At 38.3% G+C, this 23,080-nt stretch overlaps 1 protein-coding gene across 12 annotated transcripts in view; it reads right to left on the bottom strand.

Annotated features, from left to right (window-relative positions):
• TCF12 (transcription factor 12) overlaps positions 1-23,080 on the bottom strand; it is a 173,895-nt gene that overhangs the window by 41,375 nt on the left and 109,440 nt on the right. For 10 of the 12 annotated variants that reach the window (XM_055715645.1, XM_055715642.1, XM_055715648.1 and 7 more), the window contains exons 8-9: positions 13,960-14,095; positions 10,798-10,850 (exon numbers count right to left, since the gene is read on the bottom strand). In XM_055715645.1, the coding sequence (XP_055571620.1) occupies positions 10,798-10,850; positions 13,960-14,095 (189 nt within the window). Of the gene's footprint in view, positions 1-2,795; positions 2,969-10,797; positions 10,851-13,959; positions 14,096-23,080 lie in introns of those variants that run through there. The other 2 variants (XM_027800105.2, XM_027800106.2) reach the window with 2 other exon arrangements.

Genomic DNA, 23,080 nt, shown 5'->3' with positions numbered 1-23,080 from the left:
GCAGGCAGGGATCCCAATCCAGGAAAAAAAAAAAAAGGTTAAAGCAAATCCACATTTCTCCACCTCTTAACTGTGTCAACTGCCAATGCTGTGAATTCTCCCTGCCTCCCTTCCTGACAAAAGCAGGAAAATACTTCAGGATAAGGAAAAAGAAAAAAAAAAAATGGGCAAAGTTCAGTTCAGCACTGTACAGGGAAAGCAAGCAAGGTGCAGATTCATTATGCCAAGTGCCTTGTGTGTTGGTGACATGTTCTGAACTAAAATGATCTGCAAGAGTGACAAACTGTGGTAGAGTGCTGCGGTCAGATACAAATCTTAGTGGGTCTTCTGTAGAATGTCCATTATTTCAGGATGAAACTACAGTAGTCTCCATAAGCACACCAAATCTACACATACTGACAAAAAAGATTCACACCTCCAGCTTCCCATGCTCTGTTAGGAGACTCCTATGCTCAGAGCATGCTGCAAACACTTCCTGGAGTTTCCATCAGCTAAAGGACGCTTACATTTTTACTGCAAGTCAAACTGCACGTCCAGAACTGTTTAGCTATGCAGTAAAGCTAATGATATCTGAACTGAACTCTTCTCCAATACAAAAGGCGTAGCAGCAGCAGCTGCAAAAAAGAACATCGCTATACTTCAGACTATTAAATCACCAGGCCCACAGAGTGACTGGCGGCTTCCTTCGTCCCCTAGGGACCACAAAGACCTATTTCAGCCTCCAGAGTCCCTAAGAAGCTTTGATTTGCAACTAACAATGCCATTCCTTAAAGCTTCTCACTAATGTTCAGGACTCTACGGATGAGATATGCTAAAAGATCTTCAGATCTTTGCATGTGCTACTTTTCATAGTGCATTAGATTAAAATCACTAATTCAGACTAACATACAACTTGGGGAGAAAAAACCCCCTAAACACTGGAAACTGCATTTTCAGCTTGCAAGAGCTGAAGTAGTAAAAGAACCCTTTTTTTTTTCCCCGGGTGGGGGTAGGGAAAAATCAAGCGCAGAAACTTTTATATCATCAAAGAACTGACTCCAGTTACCCTGGAAGTATTTTTAAAGTAAAGACTATCATCAACATAGCTGTAATTGCTACTACGCCTCCATACACTCATACTGTTTCCAAAATAGTTGTGTTTGAGATGAAGAGCACAACCAAGCCCCCTCTCAAATAATACGCGTTATTCCATCCATATTACAAGCAATTGGAAAAAAACCCCCACATTTAAACACACAGCCAAAAAAGCTAACTTCACTATGTGGCATTGGGAGGGAGGCTTCTCTGCATTACAACTGCCCTATATTTGTACAGAGCAATTGTAATGAAAAATATATAGGAAATATTACCTAGTAATAACTGATTAAGGTTTATCAGCACAAGGAAGTAATTGACATCGTTTGCCATCACGTGGGTAAGACAACAGCGACAATATGTTCAATACCACTGAGTCATGACGCAGCAAACGCTGTCTGTCTGTGGACAAACTAGTTTAAAGACTGGTACCTCCATAATGAGTCAATAAATGAATTGGCTCCTGAGTTACTTCCCCACAAATCAAAAGGATAACAATTCCATTTTACTGAAAAGGAAATTACTGGTCCTACTCTCACAGTTACATCAGTAGGAATAAAATCTTAAGTGTACAATATTTGAAATTTATCACTGTATCTGCTCTACATTTACTGAATGAAAACATTGTTTCTCACAGGACATTTGCTACATCGATTCACCTTACAGGATCAAACCATAATTCCATCAAGCATATCAAACTTTAACCCACAGAAGTTCACTTTCACCCGAGTAGATGAAATACAAACCTACAACGGAAGAATTTGAAAGACTGCTCAAAAAATTGCTATGTTGTTACCAATAACACTATTTGCAGCAACTACTACCAGATAACTATTCCAAAAGCTCCTGAAGTCCAAAGTAAGTTTTTGTTTTGTGGTTGCAATTTTTATAATCCCCATTTAAGCCGAGCAACAGCTGCTCCGAAATTTGTTTTCTTAAGAGAATCATGTTACAGTGAAATGAATCATAGCTGGATCAGCGATACTGTACTGGGTACAGTTGTTTACTCCATTTTTCCTTGGTGACAAGTCAAGGGTTAATCTCATGACTCAGCCTGACAAAACAAGTCAGCTGGAGACAGGGCCAATTTTTTAAACTTGATTTCAGACAGACATGCCGTCAGCAGAGGAGCACTGAACTGACATGCACTTTGTAGCCCGAATTGTTTCCACTCATGACCCTGTACTGTGTGTCAAAAACAATAAACTGCCTGTTTCTAAAGTATGTAAAGAGATTATGAAAGCCAATGCAGAGCAAAATACTGACCTAATAATAAACCAAGCTACCTGCAGGAGAATATTTTCAAAGATCATTTTACCACCAAGAGATTTTGTGAATGAACTACATTATCCCCGAAAACCAACTTTTATGTGAAATACATTTTTGTCCAACTTGTCAGAGCCACAAAGCAAATACACAATAAGCATATGTAACCCATCATTTATAAACAATAAACATAATTTCTCCAGATCACTGAAAATTACACTATATGAGAGATAATTATGTAACTGTCTCAACAGACAAGAGCCATGCTCTGGTAAAGCATATTCCACAACAAGACTGAATTACCAAAATACTTTAAAAAGGTTGTGGTTTTTTATCACAGTTCTATTTTTTTAAATGGGTCTACTCAAACACAACAAGCAGCAAAAACTTTTACAATTAATTGCGTGCAACAAAAGTTCCTTTTTCACCAACAAAAGCAACTTTGATGTGCAAACCCAAGTAGCATGAGTTTCCTCACAGAGAGTTGGCTTCAAGTCCGCTGAAAAAATGGGAATGAGGTAGAGTCCAAACGTGCTTTTGATGGGGATACCAATCCTAGTGCTCTTGCTGAGTTCCATTTAATTTCTTAGGGGCTAGGCTAACCTAGCCCCTATCTTTGGAAATAAGGTGCAGGCAACTGCCCTAGAAGCCTCTCCTCCCCACTCTGCCCATGGTTGGAACTTATCAATTTCAACCACATTTGACAGGGAAACAGAAGTTTCACAGCTGATTAAGTTCTTAACAGTTCTAAGAAAACTGGAACCTGAACAGGAGACAGACCTCAACTGACGCCCCACTGAAATGAAGGCAAGGAACGAGGAATAAAGGATAAAAGACAAATTAATTAAAAATTAGTCCAGTACTGAACAACTTGTTGCTAATTAAAATATACATAGTAACTCCGAGCTGCTTCCCTTGCAACAATTCAGAAAAAAAAAAAAATTCTAGGCATCTTGGCACTCCCAATATAACTTACTTTAAACCCAAGCATTGCTGATGATAAACCATAGCAAGGCCAGAGCTCGGCTCATCGATAAAAGATGCATTGAACATCATGCATAATGCAGCTGTTAAGACTAGACAAGGTTTCAAGCCTTAAGAAACAAACCTGACTGTTTTAAGGGGAAAACGCATCGCTTAGTATACTGTTCTCTAATTAGTTAATTCATTAAGTAAATGCTAATTTATTTTAATATCCTGAAAATACAGCCTTCTGTCATTCACCAACTACTAGAGTGTGCTGTTCAGCAGAGACCGAGCGGACTAACTGTATGGATGACGATTTAAAATAACCCAGTGGACTAAATTTGATAGTCAAAACCCCTGCAATATCCAAAGGAAGATGTTTTAAGCAAATTAACTGCTTCATCTATGCAAGAGCTAAAACAGTTTGGTGGTTTTCCTGTTCGAAAAGGTTTGTCTTTAACTTCACATTTAACGTTTGTGTTACTATAACCAGGGATAAGGAACAGTTTGAAGTGACAGAAAACAGACAAGTAATAATGAAATTGATATTAATTGCTATCCATTACTTTCACCTAGCAATATTACAATGTTTTTGGAGGGCCTGGGGAGTCGGGGGTTTTTTGTTGTTGGGTGGGTTTTGGTGTTTGTGGGATTTTTTTTGTTTGTTTGCAAAAAACTTGTTAGCTATGACAGATACGGGTAAATAAAATGGGGGTGGGGTGTGTGTGAAACTACGACTAGGAAGTTTCTCTTTCAGTAGTTTTCACATAAGTATTTCAGATATTTAAGTTTTCACATAAATATTTTACTAGAATGAAAAGAATGAGGGAAATGCTGTATATCCCATTATTCAGAATCAAAACACTAAACAGTTTGAGGAGGTTTTAAAACTTGTTGCAAAATCTTTCAAATACATTTTGATTATCAAATCATTTGATAGGATATTGCTCAAACTCGAGTTTTATTAGTTTGGTGACAATGTTAAGCGCTTAAGTGTGAAAGCCTCTATATGAAGGCCTTAACTACCCACATCTGCATTAAAAAGCAAACATGTTTATTATCCTGACACAATAAATTACCCCACCCAAGCCCAAAACATGCTACAAACTCACCCAATCTAAAAATGTGTATAGACCTTGAAAGAATTTTAAAACCTGAAATGAATTAGCAGGGCTGCATTACTGAACCTTATGGAAGACTGCCCGAATTACAAATCTTTCCACATCACCTCACCACGACCAAGAAAATTTATTTGAAAAATTAAAAAGTGATTAAGGGGTCCCTCTGCTGGTCCAACCTTAGCAGCATTTAACTTTTATTTCATTACTAAAGTAGGGTGTGTTTTTCACCGTGTCCCCACACCGAAGGCAGGCAGCTACAGCCGCAGCTGTGTGAGCTCCCTGCAGGTGGCTCCAGAGGCAAAACCTGCGCCCAGCCTCAGCCAGCAGCGCACACACACTTGCTGAATTGGTTAAAATACAAACTACTTCTGTGTCAGAGAAGCTTTAGAAGATTGCATATCAACATAGAGCGCGCGCTTATTGTGCCCCAGTCTATATTTCCTTGCATCTTTCCTCTTCTGCTGTACCCCAGCTTGCTGCTTGGAAAAATGCAAGTGAAGCAGTGAGTTATCAAAAGCCAAACGAGCAATCCTCACAGCATCCACAGCTTGGAATCTGCCTGCGGAAAGAAAAAACACTAACAACCAACCCCAGTCATCACTGCAAATGGTATGAAATCCTGCCACTAAAGCTCCAAGGCTGTACAACTTATTTTATGAGTCTTGACATCATAAGAAAATGACACTAAACCAAGTGGTAATTTATTTCAATTTCTTCACTTGAGCATGTAAATACACATCTTCACCTGACATCTCATTTAAAGGTTATGCAGTGCTTTAATTTCAGCACCATTCACCATTCTTTTGGAAAAAAAACCCCAAAAAACAAACAAAAAACACAATAAAAAAAACCCCAATCATTTTTGTATTGCCCATTTCTGGCAAACAGCACGCGCACCGGTGAAGCGACCTGCCCAAACATTTGGGCTGAACAAGCAACTGAAAGGGAACATTATCTCCATCCAACAGCAGGTCAAAGTCTAGCAACACGGCATTGCTTGCTGCTTTCCCAGATGACTTCAGGGATTATAAAAGTCTTCCCGCCAAAACCACAAGTATTATCAAGCAAAAGATATTAGGAAATAGTCGGGGGGGGGGGTGGGGGGGGAAGCAAGCTTTTATCCTTATCTATTGTTATAAAACACCACACTAATTTATGGTAACGGACACAATCTTTGAGGTAAAGCAGAAGTTGCAGTAATTCTGTAGAATTTCCCCCTAAATTACACGAGCTGCAATTCAGTCATGTTATTTTTTCAGATAAGTTTTTCAAACTATGCACAGATTTAAGGTTCTTTTATGCAGAGCTACAGCCTAATTTAAAAGCATCTAACGTGCTCTTTTGCATATGTTGTGAAAACCTCAAAAATAAAGTTATCTCCAGTAAATCCAAACACAGAGAATTAATTCGACATCATTGTGTGTCTCTCATATATGTCTATGCAGGGTTTTGACAGGGAAAAGCCCGCAGTTAAGCAGCCTCACAAGAGCTCACCACAGTCAGATGACAGGACAGTTAGTTTGGAAAAAACGATCTGAGCACAATTGAAAAAAAATAATGCTATTAAGAGAGCGTTACTTAAGTACCTTCACCTTCATTCAGTGAGAACTCCATCTGAACTCTCCCAGCAGGACTTTGCAATGGACCGCTTACTTGTTTAATGACAGCTGATGTTCTCATGCGGCAAAGAGCGGGTGGGATGCTATCGTTTGAGGACTGCTGGTTTTAGACAGATTTCAAATAAAGGCTGTGTTGAAACAAAGCTACAATAATAGAAGCAGAAGACCAGGTCTTTTTCTTAATAAATATAACACCTCAAAGAAACACTTTTCATTTGGTTTGTAACATGATTTAGAGGTTGAACGTTTTATATATTTGCTTTCTGTTCAAGCTCACAGATGAACGTGGTGCTTAAACAGAAGTATAGAGCAAGTCCCTAAAAACTTTATCCCTTGAATCAGGTGACCACAGAATGAGCATAAAGGAGAAGAAGGGAAGATGAAGACTGAGTCACAAGTTGGAAATCACAAGTTCTGTGTTGCGTTACCCATAAGGATTTACTTGCTTAGTTTTATTTAAAATTGCCTTCTAAACCACAGCTCAGCATCACAGGCAAGGGTCAGACAGATTACTGCTGTCTTCGCGAGAGTTAGGGGCTCAAGGCACGTGGCAGTTGAACATACCACTCGACTGCGCAAGTCAGTTCACAAGAGCTCTGAACAATCTAAATGCTGCTTTTTACGTTTTGACACCAGTTCTGGCCAGTGGGAACAGATCTTACAAAAAGAAGTCCCACTATGAAGTCAAATGCAACATCACACAAAGTATCTACCCAGGATGCTCCGAAGTTTTTATAGGGAGCCACAGACTTCCTAACAGTATTCCAAGGATGTCGCTTTACATGAGGCTACTTCAAAACACACTGAGCTTGCTAATAGTGAGGATAATTCTCCAAAGAAAGTGCACTCAGCGTGGTGAATGTTATATTATTTTTAATACAATCTAAACATTGAAGTCTCAAAAACTGTGTTTCAGATAAACATTCAGAGGACCATTGCCTTTTCACTCCACAATTTCAAATAATTTCTTTTTACCCTTCAGGAAAGGTGGAGGAAGGAGGGAGGCACAGAAGGGAGTAAGATCTATTATTTTTCTTCTGGTATCTTTATGAGACATGTCTTCCAATGTATTTCTCACGCTCAGTCTTAAAAGGCTAGCATGGTAACAAAAAGAAAAGTGCCTTGGATGTTTGGGAGGTAGTTCTATACATGCAAACCAAATTTTCTTTAGCTTTGCTTCATAAAGAGATATTGCAATAAATAAGCACCTATGGACTATACACATAATATAGAGGGTGATATAACAAAGCAATAAATTGTCTCAAATTTATTGAAAAACATGATGAGTTGGAATTTAGAAAGAGATCTCTGGTATTAGAAAACACTCGACAATCTCTTATTAAATCAGTAGCAAGGTAAAGTTAACTATTAACTGTTAGCTTCAGGTACTGCCGAAAGTCTAAAATACTCAAAATGGTTATTAGAAATAGTACTACACAGAAAACAATCAGATATTTGTGCCTCTGTCAGCTGATTTTCTGTTAACAAAAGTCAACAGGCATGATGTTATTCCTCTGATAGGAGACTAATTAAACGGCAAAAGAATGATGATACTCCTGCAATTTTTTTTTAGAATTGTGACCTCATGATAGCTACTGGTTATGGCATTTATCATAAATATTAGTTTGAAATATTTTCTGACTACACATGTGAATAGTGTGTTTCTGCTCACAGCCCATCCATAATGATTTGGCAATCCCCCCGTACGTATCCCCGAGCCTTACTTTTCTTTCTTCTCCCCCTGCAGACCCAACAGCCCTTCGAAAGCCCTGACACTCGCTCTTCCTAACTCAGCCCTGCCGATTAGTTACAACTGGTTTCAAGTCACATGATGTTATTAGTTTCTTGGCTTAGTTAAGGTAACTCCTACAAATGGAAAAATTCGCAGAAATACAACAGTTTTGAATCTCTGAGGATTATGCAACTCCCTGAACAGTGTTTTTCCCTCCTGCTGTAAAATAAATGGCACATCATAACCTTTCTCTTCACTCAAGCCTGGCTTGAGCCAACAGTAAGAAAAAATAAACCACTGATACTTTTATTTTTGATGCTCCCCACAAAGCTTTACATTTAGTAGTTGTAGTTTGACAGAAATGCTTGCATCTCAGCATTCAAAATGTTTTGGGCAATGACTCACCGCTTAACAACTTAGGACAGGAAAACTTAAAAATGAGTTTGCCTGCTGCACTGCATTTTTACAGTAAAAGGACAAGTTCAGATTGAGTTATATCCCAGAAAGTAACTGAACAATTCATTTCTCTGGCACTGCTTTTACTTTAGGCCCTAATATGAACACATGAAGATAGATAAACCTCAAAGGAAGTAATTTCAGAAAATACTATATAAATCCAAGAGAAAAATGAAACCAACTAGAGGAAGATTATTAATTTTTAAAATATTTTTTCTTAAAAGATTGTTATTAAATTACAGTTACCTAAAAAATTAAATTACTGTTGAGTATCCATTGATATGGCAGCCCTATACTAACACAAAAACATTGCTGAAAATCTTTTAGAAACTGAAAAATTAAAAAAAAATACAGATTTGGATAATAACGTTAAGGATCATCTTTCTTGCGACTTTCCACATTATAATTAAACTTCTCTGCACTACCTATTAGCTAAATCCATTTTTTACTTACCCACAAAACATTCTGACTTCTTACCAAGTATATTTAAAATAAAGACAACACTTGCATAATCGTTGACTTAAATTTCCTATGATGCTCAATGAAATTTAGTTCTGTGTCATCTTCTAAACACACAGTACCTCATCTAACTTTTTTTTTTTTGTAACATATTTTACTTTAAGGACTGAAAAGCACTGAAACACAGAGAAACAGTACTTAAAAATTGCAGCACCGCAACCTGTTTATTCACAGTAACTGCAGTTTATTGGGCAGACTGGTACAATGTTAATACAAATAAAATTTATCAGCATTTTCTTGTCTCCACTCTTCTCACAGAAGAAGAATTAAATGAAAACAATTTGAAAAATACTGCTTCTTAAAATTAAAGCCTAGTAAGAGTAATGAGAGAAATTTTTCATTCCCTAAAACGATCTCTTTACCTGGCTGACGCTACTAAATATTAAACGTGTAATGTAAGCTTTATTACCCGCCCAGAATTACAGTAATAAATTACATGAAAATTGCACTGCTATGTGTTTTAGCTTCTCTGACATTTTAAATATATTTTTGTTAATCTAGCAGAAATCATCAGCTAGACTGTAAAGCCACCCTACATAACATGCAACTGTTAAAAATGTAAATTGCCAAACTATTTTTAGCTGCTGCTGAAGGGGAAAAAAAAAAAAGGGGGGGGGGGAGAAGAAGAATATTCCTGGCCTCGGGAATAATGATTTGAGGCATTGTGTTCATTTTGTTTATCAAGCAGCTATTCAGCCTCTAGTGGGGCCCAAGTGCTTATGCAAGCAAAAGCTTTGAGGAGTGCCTGCAGCTGCAATCCTGGCTTCCAGGTAGGCTGCAGGTTGGGAGCACAGCTGCCCCGGGCTGTCCATACCATCTCAGCTCCATCTGCAAGCGCGGCTCAAATGGCATTTCAGATCCCGCTTTCTATATATCTCACCGTGAGCAGGGGGGAGGGAGAAGGGAAAGAGAGGGAGGAGAGAACAGGGGAGACGCAAGGCCTAGAAGACCCCGTCCGCACTTGACGCGATACAAAATAAAAAGACGGGGCCCGTTGCGCTCCCGCTCCAGTCGCGCTGCCTGCGCAGTATGCTCTATTCAGCCTATCCGGCTTTGAGTTATGACTCATCCAAGTGCACCTGCGCCCATGTGTTAAGTACTGCCAAATAAAAGCCCAACATCCATTTACACAACAAAGCGATGTACCCCGCAAGGCAGCCCAGCTTCCCCCTCCCCTCCTGTTTGTTCTGAGCAGGGGGAAAAAAAAAAATAAAAAATAATGCCATCCTTCGCTTCGCTGGGGATTTTTCAGTTCACGTGGATTTTTAAATGCAGATTCATTTATAAACAATTTTCTTCCTTTTAAGAATAAAGCATATTTAATACCACAAAACACCCCTATAGCATTAGATTATCACAGCCATTAATGATTTTTTCCACCAAAACCCTTCCAACCTTTTTCATCAAAGCCCTTTATTCTCGAAGGATAAATTTTCAAGCAAAGAGGGATCAACAAACTAGTTGCTTGAAAGCCTTCCTGATGCTAGGCTGAAGTTAGGAAAGGCTTAATGAAGGCTTTAAAATCCACCAGGGCTTCACAATGAACATCTGACTCGGTGATTTATGCATATTAATAACCTCAGTCCTACTGAGGCAAGCTGAGCTGTACATGTCCTCCGAATCTTAATGTCTTCGGCTCCACTGGGATTATTACAAATGTAAATTTCTAAGATTCTCAGCTATTAATCTCTGTCTGTCCTCCTGTTCAGCAACATAATGACTAATTAAACATCAAAAGACCTGTACAGGAGATCTTCTTTGACAGCTCCTGGCCCAGCTCTCTTCCCAAGAGAGGAATTCAAATGACAGGGACAAGTGGGTAGAGGCATATGAGCAAGCTACAAATCACTGCTATGAAATCTAAAAAATTCCACATCAAATGTGCATTTCGGCCTCCAGAACCACTCCCATTTACCTAGCCTCGCCACTCACATCCAGCAGATAGCCCTCCTAACGCTAAAGTTAGGTAATTTCTATGTATGTCTGGCAAAGAGCCCGATTTGAGCCCGATTTGTTTGCTATAAATAAAAAATGTAGTACTTACAGAAGAAGGCAAACCGGGGGGCACCTTTCTTACTTTCTTTGTCTGTAGAGGATCTGTACACAGAAAAACAACATTTCATCAGGTATCTACGCTACAGACAAAAAACAATAAATAGCTATGCTATACAGCTTTTTCTTTCCACCATGGATTTATTTTGCAATTTTGTGCATTTTTTATTATGTGCCAATGAAATTTGTCTTTCACATCAATATGAGAATGTGCTTAAATATGTAACACACTTATGTTCTTCTCTAAAATAAAGCTTTGCTAAAGAATTCCAATTCTTTCTATAAGGAAAGCAGTTACTCCACTCCTAAGAACACGAACGCTAAAGGGTGCACTGATGCCCTTATACACTTGCTAGGAAAGAGAGAAAGGTTTCAGATCTATAAGGAGGAGAAAATGGGACTTATTAGCACGAGAAACGCTTTCCCTTTCTGCACTTCAGAGTAAAGACAGAACAATCAAAAAGGAATCTATGACATGTTAAAGTATGATTTATACTCTGAAAACACTAACATGATGTAAATTTCTATAGCTTTTAGACTATACCAAGGTTGTAAATAAACAGCAAATCTAATGACCTAATTACTTTTCTTATTGCCTTTATTAGGCAATACAACTCAAATTGGCATGTAATAGTAAAGTTGGAGGTATGATACCTGCTTCCTTCTAACAATAATTGTTGCACCATCACAAAAGTACCCAGCAATTTCACTACCTAAATCAAGAATCTGAACCAGTTTACTCAGCTGCTAATAAAATTAATCTGAACAGTATGCATACAAATTACAAGTTAACTGATGCTCTGAAGATGAGTATCTGGCAAGATTAGCAGTTCTACAGTTAACCGATGGAGTCTTCAATTAAAATACAAAATACCTATTTTATGATTAAATGTCCTGAATGAAAACAGAAATTTTATTATACGATATGACAAGATAAAGGCAAGATAAGGTAAGAATATCTGCTGAGTATCTTTACTCTGATCATTCCCCATAGGGCATGTTTGAACAGAAAATAAAAGGACTTCTGGAGAAGATATTTACACTGCTCTCAAAGCGTCACCTGAAAGGGAATACTGGTTGGTTTCAATGAACTTTAGTAGCAAATTTAAAGAGAATTTCTTGAAATCCTGGACAGGCAACTCCTTCTCAGGTATAAAACGGCCATAATTCAACTTTGCTTTAAATTCTCAGTCAGCTGTTTCGTAACATTTAACTAGTCCATTAAAAAAAAAAATTAAAAAAAAATTCAGACATACTTTCTCGAGCCATTGGAAACAAGACTCAAGATAAAAGTGCACTTGCTTTTCCTGGCAGTTCTGGAAAAACATTTCCATAAATTTGTAACCACCACCTGCCATGTCCCAAATTACAGTCCCCCAGATTCAGCCATGACAGAAAGAAGAATATCACCCTGTTACCAGTCCAAACATGTTTCTAGCCCTTGAGCTTCTCTTAAAATGAAAAACATTAATAGGAGTACTACTCTGAGAACACTACACTTAGCTTCGTTTTGTTTAATTTAATAGTATCTGGAAGTTACCAAACTCTATATAGCTTGCACAAGAAATGCACCTAATCACATATTCAAGTATCTAACACTAATAAGACAATCTCAGTTCGGACTCTCCCTCAGTGACTGTTTCATACTGTAACGTTTCTGCCCACATCAGTACCCCACTCTACTCAGCACCCGAAGTCGTGTTCTAACAGACCACTTTGCTCAAAACCCTAACAGGTTACTATTATAGTAATTTCTCACTAAAGCAGATTCAGTGGGGGCTAAAACAATAATACTAATAATAAACACCACTCTTTTCTATTAAAGTTCAAACATCCAAGCAGCAAACAATTTCATTTTCCTGATTGTTCCTCTTCCGAAGTAGCTCTGAAGAACTGCTGTGTTTGATTCTCCTATTCTGAGGAACACTAATACTTGTACAGATATTTCTAGAAGACAGACAACCCCAGAATAAACGGCAGTTGTCTTGACAACTGGTTAAAAAGTTATAGAAAAATGGTATTTTATAATATACACACACACGCGTATATAGGTAAACTTCCAAAGTCATATTACGTTATAAAAATCAAAGATTTTTTTTAAAAAATTCAAGCCTGTTCAAAACTTATTTAGTGCCCAAGTAGTTTGCAGTACTAGTTAATACTAACGTTACTTCAAGAAACAATTTGCATTTGATGAAATTTTATTTTGGGTAAAGTATGGCTTAAGTTACATGGTTCCAACAAACAAGATTTTATTATGGAACAGAAGTGCTGCACAGGATGAGGGGCATTAAAAATCAAAACATGTAACCGGAGTAATCCTAATAACATAACATGCTAACATTGAAATATGATAGCCTTTAAACTAGAGTATCAAGTTACAACCTCTCTTTTTATACTAAAAAGATTTTTTTTGAATTTGCACACCCTATTATTCGTGATGGTCTTATAACAGAAACGATAGAACAGCTGGCTCATTCTTGATTCCTTAATTCAACAGCAAGTCTTTAGAGCTATGAAATATTACCACTGACTATGAGTAGGAAAAATCCATTTATCTCTAAGTATCTCCAAAATAAAATATTAATACTGTCACAGGATTACAACACTTTTTAAGCAAGTTCCTGCCTGCATATTTTGCAAGGTAGTTTAATTTTAGGATAAACTACTAGTCTCCAATTGCTAAAGAACTTTAAAGGCATGTTGAACCAATTACAATGAACTATATATTGCCCTGAATAAAGTTGCTTTTAGCATATAAAAGGCTAATTGTTTCCCCTTTGTGTCTTTCCCCTACTAAATAATGGTAATGACCTCAAGGTCAGGCATTTCCAGGAGTTAATGATGGCATGGGTTAAGGGCACTCAGCTGGTCATCAGTTCCTATCCATCTGTCATTATTGCTTTTGCAATTAAGGGGTTTATTGGAGTTTCTTGTTTGTTTTATAAGCAATACTGACCAGTGTTGAATTCAAACTAGCATCTCAAAGAAAATGTTAATAATTCCAGTTTATGTCTTATATAGCAGTTTGCTGTAATTTGAATTGCTGAGTACAGAGCAACCTCCAGTATATAAAATGAACTGTCAAAGAAAATAATGCAGCCTGCAGAAATGCACCATGAACAAAAGTTTTAAAACTGTGTATATTACTCACCAAGAGCTGGTGAGTCATGAAGTGGTCTTCGGCGTTGATTTGTGCCAGAAAATGGGTAGTAGGGTGTTCCAGGTTTTCCCGAGGATGACAGCTGACCTGGACTTCCAAGCCCCATATCTGACCGAAGCAGACTAGACTGCAAAATATACAGAAAAAAGTAAAATTAAGCTCTGTGGTAACTCATCTGTTAATATACCAGAGTAACTAACCGTTAACCACACATACTACTCTTGACATTTACAGGAATTCAGTGGGCTTTCAGTGAAGGTCTTATGAGTTTAAAAAAAAAAGTTTAACTTTTAAAAATTAGTATTCAAAGAATATACTATAGCATAATTCAGAAAGGCTGAGCAAGTTTGGCTGTGAGCCTCTGAAAAACTATAACCATTTCAGTTTAACGCATCTGAAAGAATCAATTCATACTTAAATTCTAAACAAAAACTGTAATATTTTTAGTTCGCAATGTAACACCTCTTCTATTACACAATATAAACATAATTGATAAAAACTGCTAAAAGTTTATAGTGTGACATTAGGTTTTAGCACATATTTAGAAATCCAGACTTATATTACTTTTATAAAAACATGGAATAATTGTTAAAAAAAAAATCAAACGCAGACAAAAGAAATAACAGATTAGATTAATACACAGAACATAAAAAATTAGGACATTTTAAAAACTTCAAAGCAACAATGTAGTTGAACCCTACCCTTTTCATGCAGTAAATAAAAACACTCTAAACACCTAACAAGTGCATTATATATGGTTTGGCCTCACGTTATTTAGATTTCTTCTGTGAAACCAAAATGAATGCTGGCGATTCATGAGAAGACAGTTTTTCCACGGTTGATACCATGCTCAGCCTCATTTTTGTCTGAAAATCACCAGACTTGGAGTGTAAACCCACAGAACTGTTTGAACAGAAAACATAACGCTACCAGGGCATCAAAATACATCCACCGCTGCTTGCTCCTGGCTGCTGCGTACAGCTGGCTTCCTACAGCAGCACCCATCGTGTTGCCCACAGCTAAAGGCACTCTGCTTTTAATATCGCCCAAATCAGATGGTCTTTTAAGGTCACTATGCAACCAGCATCCTTCAGAAAAAAGGGATATGGTTTCTCCACGCTTGGTCGTTATGTAGCGCGACCTTCACGTTACAAGGGGGGTAAAGCACAGCGGTCAGGCAGCAGGACCACAGTTTGGTTTTGCCCACCTTGGAACTGTGCTCACGCTTCCGCTGTGAGATGATGCAAAGCCAGAAACAGCTGGCTGACTGAACCTTTATACCACACCAAACGTGAGGTGCCACCTCAAGCTTCTCCTTCAGTCCCACCACTCCCAAGTCAACCTCCCTCCTCCCCTCAGACCACTCCAGAGACGCAGCCCATGCACATCCCCAAGTTCTAGAGCTTGTCAAACGGGCAGACTTGCAGACTGGACCCGCAGGAGCCACCCCAGCACCGCTGCCTCTGAGGGCTACAGCACCCACTGGAATCCGCGCAGAGCCCATTGCTCCCGGCTCTCCTCACCTTCCCTTCCAAGGCCTGAACACCCTTGGTCATAAACAAATGTATTTTTTGGATTATATCATTCAAACCAGCTCCTTTGGTGTGATGACTTGTGAAAGGTGAAGCTAACTCACAGGGCTCTTGGTAAAGTACTAAATCCCTTTGAACCTGCAGTGCACTGGGATCAGCAGAAAATCCAGCAGTCATATAAAATTCCAGACTATATACAACATAAGCAATAACCTCAAGTGTGTTTTTCCAGATAAATGGTTTTGTATCCAACAGCTAGTGATATTTCTGTCTTTCACTTGTCTGATGACTAATTTGAGCATGAAAACCTTTTATTTTAATTGAAAAGAGAGAGGTGTGAAAAAGTCACCCTGTTAAAAACTAAAGGAGGGCCCAGAAGTCTTAACTATTTCTTGCAATCTATCACACTGTCTGAAGAACAAAATCAATAATGATTAAAAATGTTAAGGCATAAAAATAATTTCCCTTCCACTCAATTTCTTCGTTCTTATTCTTACAATAAAATAATCTTTAAATAAGAATTGTTAATTTAAAACTCATATTGAAATGAAATACCCTTATAAGGAGTGATATGAACTTTAAACAAAGTATACAGAAAATAGGTGGGGGGTAGGGAAATCTGCTTGTAGACTGTTTCAAGATTTTCTAATTTTGCCTTTGACAAACAGTTCAGAATTTGTTGTTTTGCAGAAAACGTGATTATCAGAATATATGGCTTACATCGCATAAGACTGAATTTTGCAAAGGTGCTATTCTAAACACATATTAGAGTGGTGAACACTGTGCAGGAAACCTGGGCAATATTTTGTGAAAAGCAGCTCCCCCAAACCAGCACTGTCCAAAAGAAGAAACAAAACTAGTTCTGCACTTAGCCCAGGACTCAACCTTCAGCCCAAGAACAGCCAGGGCTGAAGAAAAACTTCTTTACATAGCCTGTGGGGAAGGGGAGGAAGCATTGTCATAGTTGTCATGTCAAGTAGCTGAAGCAAGGTCCCACTCACAGAATCCCAAACCTGCTGAGGCTGGCAGGAGCCTCTGGAGGTCACCTAGTTCAGCCCCTCTCACTCAGAGCAGCTGTCAAACACAATTAGGACCTAGGTCCCATTCGTGTTAAAGACAACTCAACTCTCCCTGCTTGCCCCCAGCATCTCCTCCTGATCATTGGCAGTGGTTCTGGAAATGCAATGGGAACCGTACAGACGCCTCCAGAGAAAGGGGTAGGAGGGTTCTTAGTTCCTCTGTGCATTAAGGGGGGGTGGGATATGACAGGAAAATCCCAACCAAACCCAATCACAAACAATCCAAAGCAAGCAAACAACCCCAACCAAACAGTGAACACTCCTACTCACTTCTGCGAAGCCATTCCCAAAGGTGTGTGTCTGTATCTTTCCCAGACTTCACCTCCAACCTTTACCTCATGCCAGTTGCCACTCTTGCTTTTGTCCTAAGCGATCCAGTACTCAACATTTTTATCAGACCCTGAATTTCAAAGCAGCATGGCTACTACGGCAACACTAAGTGTATAAGTAATATAATACGTACCCAGTAAATCTCAAGCTGTGCAACACACTCTAAATAAGTTTCCTGCTCTATATTGTCTTCGGGCAAGAATTTTTTATTTAAAAAACCCAAACCCCTCAGAAAGGGGGGGTGCACACAGAACCGAACAAAACCGCACAACCCTCTTCCCACAACCAAATGAAGCATCTGTTTTAAAATTTTATAATTGTTCCTCAGTCTTCCAAAAGAAAATAAAAATAGATGTCATTAGTTCAGCTTATTGATTTTTCTGCCTGTCTGAACCAATTGAGAAGCAATATTGATTAGGACTGATCCTTTCCTAAGGGCATCTGATAAAGAAAGGAATACAAAAATACCACTGAGAATAGCAAAAAAGCTTTGTATTATCAGCACCAAGCTTCTCCTGACTAAGTGCCTGAGGTCCCTGCACAGAGGCGGATCGCTTACATACGTAGTTTGCAGCATTCTCCACAGAGAACGTTCACGCTTACTCCGAACCTCATCTGCCAAGCACGGATCCAATTACTAAAGAATAATCAATGACTGGTTATTCTCCTGAACGCTGCTGAGTCCTGTCTGCATTACTGTTGTAAATAAACAGGCACCACCCTTAAAAAATTTGCCTCTTTGGATTCTAGAAGTCATATTTCCAGCTTCAAGATAAACAAGGATTTATTTAAAGCAATATTTTCCTCTAAGGAATGTGTGTTCAATAACCAACCTAAAAAAAAAATAAATAAAAAAAATACTTTTATTACAATCAACTAAGAACACAGCAAGCCTGATCCCAAAGAGAACAGAGAAAAAGAGGTAAACATGACTGCTTTACTTTTTAAATTTATCCCTTTGAGCAAAACCAAGGAACAGTTTTGACTGCCTAAGGGGAAAAGGCACAGCCTGACCCCAAAAATAAAGGCTTTTTCAAAAGCCACTATCTAGGCAAACGCTTTAAAGGGGTCCTTTTCCTAAAAAATTACTCACATCAAAATGAAATGCAGGGGAGTCATCTATTCAAACATTGTAAGGGTGAGGTGGGGAAAAAAAAATCATATCTGGGCATGTGGGTGTATGTATTTATGCACCTTTGTCACAGAAAACAAGTAACTTGGACTTGCAGCTGCACTTACAGGCACCGCAAAGTTAGCTTCCATTCAAACCAACAAGCTAATCAACCATATGCTTGTATCAAAATGGTATGCCTGAGATTAAAAGAAGCTCCTTACTCGACACATTTTTAAATGTTTTTTGAATTGATTCTTTCAAACAATTTTAGCATGAAAGCAAAAGAGCTTGACTACTTTGGAAATTTTCTTTTCCCTAGCCCAACTCCATGAACCTTTAGCATCCCAAAGAAACAATTTGATGCCAAAATACTGCTCTGCCTTCAATGAACTTCTAGGACAGCGGCCAGCAGAATTCTAATATGTTGGTAAACACTTTGATTTTCTTGCTTAGATATAAAAAAAGAAATGTGGACAATAAAGGCCTACAGATGCCCTTATGTCATATTCCTTGCAGCTCCCCAGCATTTTCAGACTACATGTAGTCAAACTGTCCTGCAAAATGCACCAACATTTTTTAAAAAACTCACTCCATACTCTACACTACCAAATATAAGGTTCTACCTTGGCAAAAGTGTATTTGTTATAGGCAGTTAGCCTTGTGCTTCTTGGTCTAAATCTCATTCACATTCATTTGTTAAATGCAAACTTATTAGCAAACACTTCAAGAACTCAGATTTTCCTAGTGTAGCCATAGCCAAACTATGCAATAGTTTCATCCAGCTACAACTGTGTGCCTTTACATTACTCATTATTTCCTATCAAAAGAATAATATGGTTGAGGATAAAAGCATTAGCCCATTATATACAACTGATTATGACAGGCCATTGTGCTGGCATAATAAGGCAGGCTGCTTTGGCAGGGAAATGAGAGCTGCAACTTACCAACTGCAAACTGAGACCTTGAAACCATCCCCTCCCCAATAAACTAGTCAACTAGGTGTTATTTTTCCTAGTTTTTTTGCATTGGCTTTCTTCTTGAAAAGCTTATGCTTTGAGTCCCGGTCTTAAATAGGGACAGCGTACCTAGTGGAAAATTGTCTAAATTTTTTTTAAAAAAAAGTACTTAAGTGTTTAGTTAAAAATTGGGAGCTTAGATACGTTATTTTGTAAAAGTAAATTAAGACAACAGCGCTCAGTTCAATCAAATCCCGCCATTACCCTACCGCACAGTCGAAGGCAAACTCACTAGGCATTTCTGTGTTTCTCAGAATTACGCAGAGCAGAAGCAAGTGCGTTCCTTGCCTTACTGTAAACTTGAAATGCTGTGCTGGGTACAGCAAAAGTTTCACGTACATGTCCTTTTATTCCATGAACCATTTGGATGACATCAAGCATCTATAAAATGAGTCTTAATATTTCACGTCTTGCGTTCTAGATAAACCTGACGATTTGCATGAGCTAGTTTAAAAGAATGTAACAAAATGAAATCCAGTGCTGCTAAACTTGTAAAATCCCCTCAGCTGTGTACATTGTGACTGTGGTTCCAAAGGGAAACCTAGACCAAAATTAAAACATCCACAAATCACTGCACTGTGAGATACTAGTACAGTACAGAGGTCTGGGCTGCAAAAAGACCGTTCACCTGAGCTCCGTGTCGTGCAGTTTCAGCCAAAAATACAAACAAAATATTAAGTGTTGAATTTCATTTTACTCAAGTCTCTGATCTTTGGAAACTGTAATGAATATGCACTCCAAAATAGGAGCTGAATTTGGAAAAACACTGACATATGATGTAAATTCATTTTAAATTTAAATTCCAGAGATATGTTTGCAATTATCAGCATGTTGTTAAAGAATCTCATCCTGAGAATATCATCAAATAGTAATGTGAAATACAGTGTTACCATTTTGAGAACAAAGGGACCCTGAATGAGTAATCAATAGCAACTGGCAGAAAATGAGGCATTAATTATGATCCTCTCTAGTGTTTTGTCTCAAACAAGGTTTCATTAAATATATTGTGCTAACCTGTACATCTTCAAGCCATCACCAATAGATCTGATCAGATACATTTTTGGTCTGCTTCAGGAGGAGGAAAAGATTAGAATTAAAAAACCCAAAACAACATCTAAAGTGTTATATGATAACTTGAGCATTTTTTTCTTGATCAATTTAAAGGAAATCAGGGGTTGCTAATAAAACATCTCAGGAGAGGATCCTCCAACGACATGCTGGTAATTGCAAACATATTCCTCATTTTAAAAAAATACTCAGATCTTATAATCTCAGTGTAGTCTCTTGAAAATTTAATTATCATCTCCTATACCTAAAGTATCATGCAGGTTTGAGAAGATAATGACAGTCATCCATCAACTGCATCCTGCCAGTGTAATCAGGCTAATCTAGCTCACTGGAGTAAAAAACCACCCCAGCTACCTACGGTACTAAATACTGAAATGATGCAACATCATAAACAAAATAACAGACATTCAGTTTTAGTGTCTTCCCAATTAATATTAACACTGAAAAATATCAAGGTATCAATACATTCTCCTTTTACACCAAAGCTTTTCCTGATCACCATGAGCTGCTTATTCAATGTGTACACCTAAGCAGAATTTGCTACTATGGATAATTCTGTTTAGGTGTAAATATACTGAGACTGAGCACAGAGACAGAGACGGGAGAAAGAAGTTTATTCAGAATTCTGTATATGTTGTTTCAAGCAGTGGGAGGAGTAAATATTAAATGCAAAGGGAAGGAAACATTTTGTATTCCTTCTGCATCTAAGTGGCTTTAAAGCACCTGATTAATACAAATATTTTGAACGAGTCCTTTCCTTCCCTCCTGCAATAGTGGCGTCCCTGCACTGATACCGCATATTGGCAAGACTACAAATTCTGTCTTATGCTTCTAAAAGCAGCACCCTGCTGATGTTGGTGTCCAATCCCCGAGGTTATGCTGGCTCAGCTTGTCTTCGCTCATCCCCTCGGGCAAGGTATTTTTGCGTTGCTGACTGAATTCTAGGAAGGCATTACTAAGCATTGTGATTACAGGTCAGGCTCCCCTCCCTTTGCATTTGAATCTTTTCGCTACATTATGAAAACAGTAATTTGAACAGCTTCCTTACTGTGATTATACAAAAGCAGAAGGTTTGTGGAGAACTGCAAAATGTCAGAAAAGAAGCAGCTGAGGGGTTATTCATCTACTTTTTAATTTTTTGGTACCAGTCTTCCTGCTTTTCTCTATGATTACAAGCATAAGAAGTCAACATTATAATAAAAGATTTTATGCTGAATCTTATTTACAGAAGTCAGACTATAAAGGATATTCTAAAGCTCAAACTATCCTTGCATCTGTTTCTCCCTCTGCATCTTCAGCAAAATTATTTCAAAAGATTTCAGACAATTAGTAGAATGTTTCATGTATATGGTATGGAAGCTGTGCATCTCCTCTCCCACACAACCAGGAAGAAAAATCTCACTTGCTCTAAGCACTAAGTCAGAAAATGTGTAACAAAAAACCATCACTAATATAGCAACCAGACAATTGTCAGGACTTAGCATGATGGACCCATACGTTTTCACGTACGACCAAGTGAGTGTTAAATCCAATACCAGGGTGCTAGTAAATGGATAGACGAGCCCAGTAAATACCTTGGGCTACAATCCCGTCCCCCCTTAATAAATGTTATCCTTCTCTCCCTGCTCTTTAGCAATCTGTGCCATCAGGAACACGATCATCTTGAAAAGCACAACACAGCTGAAACCAATGCAAGTTGGATGGTTTAGTTCCACAGGTGAGGAATCAAAATGGCAAACCTGTCTTGTGCTTCTTTCCATCCACTGACTACCTGCTCCAGCTCCAGCCTCTCCTAGCTCACCCTGGCAGCAAACACTAAGTCACAGGTTGCTTACACCACTCTTACATCCCCCTTCCCAGTTCTACTCAGGGCCTGTATTCATCTTGAAAGCAGTGATCCGTGCAAGTGCAAAGTTTGGGAAGGGACTTTATCTCTCTGTGAAGTAAGGAAGGCAGGCAAATGGATACCTACCATGCTAGAGCAGTTATAGACGAAAGGAATAAACACTTTAAGGAAATCCAAAAGGGCAATCCAGGTCAAACAGACAGACAAGTACAGCTGAGAGAACTGAGCTGATCTTTTCCTCATCCTCCAATAATACCATAAATTTGTAACTGAGGAGCACCCAGATCTGAGGCAGTAAGATTAGCTGGAGACAAATAGCAATTGGCCAAAGAAATTGTATCTACACTCCATGGTGCAACATGCTTTTTACTTCCTTATGCAAAATTTTTTATATATATATATACACACACATATATTTACGGAATATTCATTACCTTAAATACAATCAAACACAATCAAAAATTAAAAGGAGGCAAGAAAATGTGCCAACCCTAAATATTGTGAGAAAGGCAAAGACAAGGAACAGTTTGTCTGCTTAAGACATTCAAAACGATTCCTTGCAGAACTGTTCCCCTTTTATAAATAGCATCCCTCCCCCAACTATAACTAAATCTAACACCTGCTACCCACTTCATTCCGGGGGGGATGTCTTCCCTGATTAACTTCAGGTGGTCACCTCCAGCTCTGGAAAAAGAAATCTAGCCTGTCCCCTGTACATTTTTGGTTTCTAAAAAGGTTCTGCAGGCTCCTTATCTGCTGAGAGACAAGATCTATTTTCCCAATAGCACAGTAAGTGATTCACTTCTAATAAATCATAATCAAGAGGAAGTTAATATTGCTTGATTACTTCTGAAGTAAAAAAATGAAGCAAAATAAACTCAAGTTTGGATATTCCATCTGCCCTTAAACTATATATCCCTCTCCCCATCCCAGCCTTTTAAGATGGTATCAGCTGGCAGAACCCAGCGTTGCTGCTTCAGTTAACATTGTGTCAGCCTTTCCCTCAGAAGCCGCATTTCTTAAGAGATTGATAGCTCAGCTGTAAAAATCTGCTTTGGGGAGACACCTGATATCAAAGGTGTCACAGGAAAGAAGATTTAAAACAGAAAATACACAAAATAAAATCA

Source organism: Falco cherrug, chromosome 7, assembly GCF_023634085.1.
Source record: "Falco cherrug isolate bFalChe1 chromosome 7, bFalChe1.pri, whole genome shotgun sequence".
Lineage (NCBI taxonomy): Eukaryota > Metazoa > Chordata > Aves > Falconiformes > Falconidae > Falco > Falco cherrug.
The sequence above is the reverse complement of the archived record's forward strand: the minus strand, read 5'-3'. Positions and strand labels throughout refer to the sequence as shown.